Genomic DNA, 9,229 nt, shown 5'->3' on the forward strand with positions numbered 1-9,229 from the left:
GCTTGTTATATTTTTAGTTCTGTACAGCTTTAAGAATCTTTCGCCCTCCCATTTCAATAACTGCCCTACCTCCTCGACCTATATAATCATATTTTTCTTCTTTCATTTTTTCTTCGTCAGGCATGCTGCTATCTGAGCCTTTCCTTTTATTTGGCCGAGCGTTCCGCTGTTGCTGGTGAGAATTCTGTTTTGGTGCTACCGTTTGGGAATTCATTGCTGGTCTGGGACTATTTGCTTGAGCACGGGTATAATGTCCCTAAAAGTAATTACATAATTAGTTCACTCTACATGATCCTAACTTAGCAGCTTAATCATAGATACTGACTGTTTGCTATAAACAATAATACTTTAAGTAAGAAGAGAAAATATATGTACGTGGACTGTGTTGCTGTTCTGGCTGGAACGAGACCTGCGGCGCGATGTGATGCCAATATTTTCACCTTTCAACAAAGAGTGAACAACATCATCTAGAAAGGTCATCTGAACCATAGAAGGATCAACGTTCTGTGGTTCTAACACCTGGTTTATTAAAAAGAGAAAAAAAAAATCCATAATCAGCAGGTGTTCAGATACACTCTAACCTGTACTTTCATAGCAAGGTTCATGTGTTTACATAAGCTAAATTATATACTTTATTTGTAAGCTAAAAGACTAGCTGAAGGGAAGACATAAGGCAAGGCAGATTTGCACCTTAGACTAACTACATCAGAGATGAGTCGCACATCCTTTTGTAAGCAGCGGACTTATTTCATCAGAAGTTGGGAAAAGACTGCAAGAGGAAGACCTTCTAAATAGAAAGCAGCGAGTTCCTTTGCAGCATCTGATGAAGTACACCTGCTGCTCACAACAGCTTATACTACACATCTCTGATTTAGCTAGTCTATAAGGTACAAATCTACCCTGTCTTCTGACTGACTTCAGACTAACAAGGCTAACTACCTTTTTCCATCCAAGTGAAAACCATAGCTTATCTTGATCAGGACATCAGATTATGGATTTTTTAACTGGGGATTGAAGCAGCAGCAAAACCCAAACCTTATTACTTAATTTGAAGGTCACCATTTCTGCTGTAGGCACTATTGCACTGGTTCCAGATAACAGTTTGCCAGATAACACATTGAAAAGCCACTGAATTTTTCTTAGTTGAGAACCATTAACCAACTGTTTTAAAAATAATATACTCTAGCCACAAATAGAAAAACGAAGTAACTGATGGGAGTGAATAGCAAAATGCCAAGACAGAAGGGAGACGGTCACATCTATACAGAAAGCCAGCACTAACGAGATAAATTTAGGGAACGCTACAAGTGAAGACATTTTTTCAGGTAAGTGAGAAATGAGGCACAAAGAGATCCATGAGCTATGAGTGCTAGACCAAAATAAAACAGATATTTGGGGAAAACAATTAGAAGAAAGGGAAAGAAAGAACTTAGAACTATAAACCATATGTTCATCTTGACCATTTAATCATGGGGTAAGCAACATTTTTTGGCCAGAATGCCAAAAAACCCACAATGTCTACCTTGGAAGGTGCCGGAGTGCCAACATGCCAGAGCCTGGAGCAGCTGTTTGCAGCCTCCCGGCTACAGCTGGCCCACGGAGCTCGGTCTACTTGCAGCCTCCCAGCCGCTTGCTGGGAGCAGCCTGGGCTCTGTGGCTGGCAGCAGCTGCTTAGAGCCCAGGCTGGCGGCGGTGTGCCGAGCAACATGGCGTTCGTTGCGTGCCATGCTCAGCATGCGTGCCGGGGGTTGCTGACCCCTGATTTAGTCACTTCAAGGACGATGGGACATCTGATCTTTTAGAACTAACCAATATTCTCAGGTTTCTCTTGGGATGCAATTAATTTTTCCCATGAAAAATAACTCGCAGTTGTTTTGGCCAAGAACAATTTCAGATCTAGAACTGAAAAGTACTATAACAAATACTTGTACTGTACTGTTCAAAGTGAAGGCTTTTAATTGTTCAGGGGGGAAAAAAAAAAAATTACTGGGGTTATAAGAAAAAAAAAAAAAAAAGCTGTTTCAACTGGAGTCATACAGGAAACTTCTGTGTTAAAAAAGACTTCCAAATGGTGCTGACAGGAAAGACTAATTTGTATTACTAAATTACTTCATTTCTAACACTTCATTAGTCAGATAGTGACCACATAAGAGAAGCTAAAGTCTTTGAATCAGAATTAATTATAAAATGCATTTTGCATAAATGCTTACCCTCAGAAAAACTTGACTGCTGATCCAAGGACTCAAACACTATTTTACAAGCAAGAAGGATATACTTGTACACATTTGAAGCAAACAGTATAATAACTCGAAGATCTAAGACATTACAAAACCTTTAGAAAATTCCAAGTATTTCTTTTTAACCCAATACTTTTCCTAGTAGTGGATATAATAATTACCTGGTCATTCATAACAATCATAGTGCGAGTGAAGAGGTCATGATGAGTAATTATACCAGTAAACCACTGGGTGGCAGAATCCTGTCTGTATACTCTCACCCTATAGCCGTTTAAGGAATATGGACCTTTAAAAGGAAAAATTTACAGAAAGATGCTAAGACATTCAGAAAAAAAAGACACACAATGTTTTTCAACCATACTCAAGTATAGTGTCATCCACAGGTCATGGGGAACAAACCACATGCACTTTTGGCAGAATGGCCCACGTATGCACTTTACTTTCATTCAGAAAGACATTCTAAAATTCAAGTGGAATCTTTAGGATCATTTGGTTGAACCTACGGTCAACTATGCTAATGTTTTCAACGCACAATTTCCTTATCTAACTCTATGCATCTGTGACGATAAAAAATGGAAAAAATCTTTACTACAAAAGGTAACCATAGCAAAGTAATCTGAAAGGCAAGGTAGCATCAGGTTATACAGAAGCAATTATTCAACAGGTTGGTCACATGCCCGGATGCTTCTGCTGGGAAAAACAATTTAGATTGTGGTGTTCAGGTTCTGCAGCTGCCAAGTCTTTCTTATAAATGACCACAAAGTTCGTCTCTGCTGCAGTAGTTCAAAAACCCAGTAAAGTAGTCCTACCCCTCCTCCTGGCCTCATAACAAGCTGCAGTTATATGCACGAGTAAGAACTCTGCTCGTTTTGCAAAGGGTTCATGTGTTAAGAAATCGTAAACATCACATTCATATAGGTTGCAGACAGAAGTAACAAATTTTCACCTCATCTGGCCCCAGAAAACGGTCTATAAGTGTCTAAACAAGCGCATAGCTACACCTCACTTAAAAAATGACTGATAGGATGAAACTCTGAACCTTCATTGTATGAGGGTTCAGATGAAGACATTTCAAAATATAGTGTCTTCTGTAAATTTGTGTGTGCGCTGCCTCCCAGCCAGTCACGTTTTCAGAATGGGAGAGAAGAAACAAAGTGGAGGGAGTTTGGTTTGGGGGTTTTTCAGCCCTGTGGAGGGTGGGGGTACTGGAGCCTTTACTTTAGGGGGCTCCAGTACACCCACCCCACCCTCAATGCCTGCTGGGAAACCTGTAAAAGAAGCTCCCTCTGCTTCACTTCCCTCCTCCCATTCTGAAAAAGGGACACACTGAGAGGAAGGAGGGGCCATCGCTAGGGGAAACCAGAGGCAGTCTGGTATCCAGCAGCTAGATTCCCCTCCCTCCTGGAACCAACAGGGAACTTCTGTTTGGTCCAGGTGCTCTCAGTTACAGCGGGGAGCTGCACTTCTGTTTGCACCCTCCCTTAGTGGCAGAATCCCCCTGTGCCATGAAGGGGTGATATTATATCTATTTTACAGACCAAAATGCAGAGATTAAGGTCTGAAGTTTCCATTAATTTAGGGTGTCCAGTTTGAAAAGACAACGACCACCATATATACTCCCATTTAGTTCTATTACAACTGTGAAAAGTCATTACTTCTGAGTTTCAAGTCAGGCACCCAGAAAATGAAGAGCACAGACTATTAGCAGCTACTAATAAGAGTTTAGTTGAAATGACTGGCCTAGCATCATATAGTACCTCTGTAGCAGAGGCAGAGATGGAATCTAACTTACTAGGATAGAATTCACTTGCCTTTACCACAAAACTGTCCTTTCTCTTCCTGCAGTCCCCTACCTCCTTCACTACATACCTCCTTACTTCTGCAATAAATGAGGCAGGGATCCTACACTAAAAAAAAACAAAACAAAAAACAAAAGCTGATTCACTCCCACAGCAGATCTTGTTCCATTCTATGCTCCGAATGGAACACGAGACCTCCAGAAAGAGATTACATGAGACCTCCAGAAAGAGATTACATGATCGGAAAATTCAGGGCTGTAGCATTTATGCACGTGCACAAGGAGGCAGAATCAAGGTTGTTTAAGCAACCTGAATTCTGATGTTTCCGATCTCTGAGCATTTAGCCCTGCAACCTTAATAACGGTCTTTTGTAGTTTTGGTGTGTAACTATCTACATTTTTAAAAATTATCAAACATTTAAAAAGTCATGTGGCATCACCCTCAATCCCCCACACAGTTTACTGGAGTCCAGTGATAAATCATCAATAATGAGCTCTGCCTCTTGAACTAATGGGTTAAACAATGTCTGCAGTACACTTTCCTCCCTTACCTGGAGGCCTGCCTAGAAATGGATGAAACTTACACTCTGCTGTGAGCAAATATCTATGAAATCCATTGACAGAGTAATATTGAGACTGGTGCTCTGGTATAGGCAGTGTACTGTACCAGGTCCAAGTCTTCCCCACCCAGCCTCCTAAGTCTTCTCTCAGCCAGATTTATGCCAAGTTTTTCCCTTACTTTAGACTCACAGTCCTCATCCCAAACTATTGCTTTCCTTCCCTCCCAACCCAGCTTGTCTCCTCCTTTGCATTCTAATGAGACAGTTTCCTCTTCCAAGCTGCCTGATGTTAGTTAGAAGGTCACTAAGAGAAGTTTCAGTTGAGACAGTCACTCTGGTCAAGAGCAGCTGGAAACAACCCCTGCAAAGAAAGTCTGGCTTTGTCCTTTTAGCCCTGGGCTGGAACACGTTCAGCCACTCTTTGAGGAAGGTACATGGGCTGTGCAGCCACACATAAAAGAGCTTGAGAGAACAGAACATATTCAGTTGCTCTCAAAGTTCTCAGGAAATGTGATCAGCACTAGAAGCTGTCAGGCTAACACATGCTTGGAGGACAGAATCTTCAGAGATTTTTAGCTGCTAAAATTAAAAAAAATATAAAAAATATATATATATTTACTGGACAGATGTGAAATGATTTTGCAATGGCTGGCCAAATTTTGGAGTATTTTCACAGCAATGACATAAGGCATATCCCTGACAAAGGCTACCGCCCTGCCAAATTTCAAGCCTCTAATCCAAAGCATGGGGGGTTTGACAGTTGTTCACAGATTCTTTTTGACATGGGCAAAAAACATGTTTCCACATCTGAAGCTAAGGGAAAATAACTGAACATTACTGACTGAAATTTCCAAAAAATAAAATTAAATCTTAGGAAGCACTTCTGGCTAAAACTTTCCTTTTGAAGGGTCAGTGCTCAACAAAGTTGATTTTAACTGTAAGATTGGTTTTATAGTAGAAAACATTAGGCAAAAAACATATTGCACTATCAGGCCCTAAAATATGATCACTGAGATTCTTGTGTAATTATTTAATGCAAGGAGCTGGGACTTTGAGAAAAAATTTCTACAGGATTTGAAATAAAATTTGAGAGTTGGCTACACTGCAGAATACATTTCTAAAACGAATAATCAACTAAACCCACACTTTAAGGCATGAAAAACTTATGTGCATTTTTTTAAATCTCCTTTATGCATTTCTGGATAGCTTCTTTGTAGATGTAGAACAGAATCTTACTCTGCTACTCGTTTCACTAGTTTTATTCAAAATATTGCACAGGAAGGTACTATTCACACAAGCAAGCAAAACAGAACCCTTTGTCATTATGAAAAAAACATGCCTTTGATTTTATGTACAAGATACTAACAGTATTAATACTCTATGTGCATTGAACTATTAGTGGATTTATGACCACAAATAGGTTAAAAGTGTTCCATCATATACACTCCTTAACTATATCACATTATCTTGGTTCTAACTTTGCAGGGTGTGGTCAAGCTGGCTTTGAATAATCAGACTAGTTTGTTCAGTCCTACCTATTAAGACAGATCTTTGCCTGAGGAAGAATGAAAAGACAAGTTTCACTTAGTTTAAGACACTAAAGCTGTCCAGTTCTTATTGAAGTCTTTGAATGTGTTACTCTCAGAATCTCCTTATCCCAAGCTGCTTTCAAACAAGAAAAGAACAGAAAATAATGCTAATTCCATATTACATGTTTAATATAAAATGCACATCTAATTTTATTGAAAATAGAAGAAATTCATGGTGCTGGTTTCTATAACATATAGAAGAACAAACTGGAGTTGACCATTTCAGATCTTGGAAGTCTTGTCTAGTTTTGTTTCAAAAACTAGGATTTTATTGCAAAGCTGAACCAAAGTGGAGGTCTACAGTGATTCATGATGAACACACTCTGCGCTTCTCCATTTCAAATGTCATCATCTATTTCATGCTCATCAGTGAAGGATACTTTCTTAAAGCATATTTTGACAGCTTTTGCTGTTTTGTTTTAAATGTCCAAAGAAAACAGAACTGGGGGAGAACGGAACAAATGGGGGTGTCTACAACTTTCCTTGGAAGACTGTCACACAATTTAGCAAACTAAATTGTAAGGTTGTTACTATTGTTACATAGCTAACAGCTGACAATGTACAAGGTGCCAGTGTGAACTGTCATCCACACAAATATTAGAAGTCTATTAATATTTTTAATTGGTCCTTTAGCATGTATTTCTTGCTCTTTTCTCAACTTCAGTTTCTGGCATATATAGGCGCTGACTCCATGGATGCTCCAGGGCTCAAGCACCCACAGAAAATAAAGTAGAGGTTGCTTAGCACCACAAGCCAAGGCTGTTTTGCTTGCAGGTGTTTAAAAAAAAGCTTTAGTGGAAGCAGCATGTGCCTTCAACCTGGCTCTGCAACATCTGTAAAGATCAGGTGTTTCAGTGGTGCTTTTGGGAGCTTTAAGCTAAAGCCAATTCAATTAGGTATTAGATAGAAGTGCCAAAAAAGCCCCACTAAAGTGCTCCATCTTTACATACACTGCAGAGTCGGGTTGAAGTAATGCACTGCCTCTTCTGGGCATGCGTGGGACTCAATGTGGGAACATGCCAAGTTTAAAGTAAAGCGCCAATTTTGTTTTTTTGTTGGGTTTTTTTACGTTTGCAAACACCCATCATCCAAAAAAAGCGGCTTTTCACCAACTGAGAACTGCTACCCAAAGGAGTTTTCCATCTACTGAACCCTCTGTAAAATCCCATGAAATATAAACTTTCATTTCTACCCAGCACTTTTACAATCTTTTCTCTGATGCCTGATGAAAGGGTGTTTGTGCCTGAAAGCTTGGAATTAAAGAATTTTTTTTTGCAAAAATCCTGTTGGTCTACTAAAAGATATTACCTTTTCATAAGCCCTGAGGCAGAAGGGGTACACTTGTTAAAAAAGGTTGAAAACCCCTGCCTTAGTGAAATGCAGCTGGAATAAACAAGTACTAGGGAACCTAGGAGTTTATCACCTAAATTAAGACATACCAAATGTAAACAACAGAGATGGGGAATTAAGAGCACCAGTGCCCAAAATTCTGGCCCCATGGGTCAGATGCGTGACACGGGGTCAAGTCTGCAGGCTGGATCCCACACAGGGTCAGGTCATGGGCCCAATTCTGCAGTGCCTTGATCCAGCCACAAACTACCTTAATCCAGCCCCGCACAGTATGCCTACCAGATCCAAATCTACGCTGTCATGATCCAGCCACATGTGGCCTGTTGTTCTAATCTAGCTGCGTGCTACCCTCCCTACTGGATCCAGCTGCAAGCCAATTGCGATTTTATGTTCAAGACCACATTAACCAGCAGGGCTCCCCATGGGTCCAGAAAGCTGGCAGTAGCGGAGCAGTACCCCACTCCCCCACTGCCAAACTTCCAGACCTTTGGGGAACCCTGTAGGCCAGACAACATGGCTCCACAGGCCAGATCTGGCCTCCAGGCTGGGGGCTGAACACCTCTGGTTTACAGAGATGAAGAGGGTAACAGAGTAACATGAGGTTACATTGACGCGATAACATTTCCACATTTGGAGTCTTTTTTAAAAAAAAAAAAGAAAAAGATATAAACAACAATGTTATTTGTAATCGCCAGTGGCCACCAGCCTAGCCTTTATCCGATGGCAACTTACTATAGGCTTTATGCCAGAAGTGAATCTTGAGGGAAGGGAGAGGGGAGGAGAGGGGAGGGGAGATCTGAAGGACAGGACAATGGTTTAACAGATTAGTTCAGGAAAAGGCATCCCATGTGTAAGAGGAAGCATGAATATACTTGGAGATATATATAAGTAAACACAAGCATGGTTAGTCAAATGGAGTGACAAGGACACATTACAAAGCACATTAATGGTCCTAAGGGACCACCTTCTCCCTTTGCCTCATCTCCAGGCCTGTAAGGTGAGCGGAGAACAACTTCCTGCAAGTACTATTAGTAAGTCAAGTCCGCTTGGCAAAAAAGCATGGAAGGTCATTCTCAGCAGTTGCTCCTCAGCTTTTGAACTTCTTCCCTCAAGGCCCAAAGGCCCACCAGAGACTGAACCCTGGACAACTTTTGGAAGAGCTGTAAGACCTTCCTATTTTGGTAGGCATTTAGCAAGCAAAGCTAGGCTGAAAATATTGGGGGGGGGGAATCAGTTTTACACTGATTTTCTAATTCCCTTTTAAGTAATTTTGTTCCTTTTGTTGCAGACCTGTCTTCTGTCCTCTTAATGTAATGTAATTTGCCCTGGGCCTTTGGTAGGAAAGGCAGCATATAAATACAGATAGACAGAGCTTCAGTAGCTGACTTGATTCACAGGAGATGCGGCCCGATTTGGCCGATTGGGCCACAGACTAAACAGGCAGCTGAAAGCTGCCTCTAGCTAGTAAGTCTGTTGGGGGAGGGGGAGGACAGGAGGGAGGGATTGGGGCTGGGACAAGATTCATGCATTAAAGCATGTCCAGCTTCAGAGCAGCTGGGGCCATACACCACATGGTCTGTGTGCTGCAATACAGACTCCAGGGCAGGGGGTGCATTATTCAGGGAGCAGGGCAGGGGACCCGGGATGTGGGCGTGGCAGTGCTGGGAGCGGGGCTCTGCCCTGCTGCCCACCAGG

The 9,229-nt window shown here is 41.3% G+C and overlaps 1 protein-coding gene across 6 annotated transcripts in view; it reads right to left on the reverse strand.

The window, feature by feature from the left end:
• JMJD1C (jumonji domain containing 1C) overlaps positions 1-9,229 on the reverse strand; it is a 178,627-nt gene that overhangs the window by 48,610 nt on the left and 120,788 nt on the right. For all 6 annotated transcript variants that reach the window (XM_025202589.1, XM_014519329.2, XM_025202590.1 and 3 more), the window contains 3 exons: positions 2,399-2,523; positions 376-519; positions 70-256 (listed from right to left, as the gene is read on the reverse strand). In XM_025202589.1, the coding sequence (XP_025058374.1) occupies positions 70-256; positions 376-519; positions 2,399-2,523 (456 nt within the window). The remainder of the gene's footprint in view (positions 1-69; positions 257-375; positions 520-2,398; positions 2,524-9,229) is intronic.

This window comes from Alligator sinensis, unplaced genomic scaffold (genome assembly GCF_000455745.1).
Source record: "Alligator sinensis unplaced genomic scaffold, ASM45574v1 scaffold674_1, whole genome shotgun sequence".
In the NCBI taxonomy this organism is placed as follows: Eukaryota; Metazoa; Chordata; order Crocodylia; family Alligatoridae; genus Alligator; species Alligator sinensis.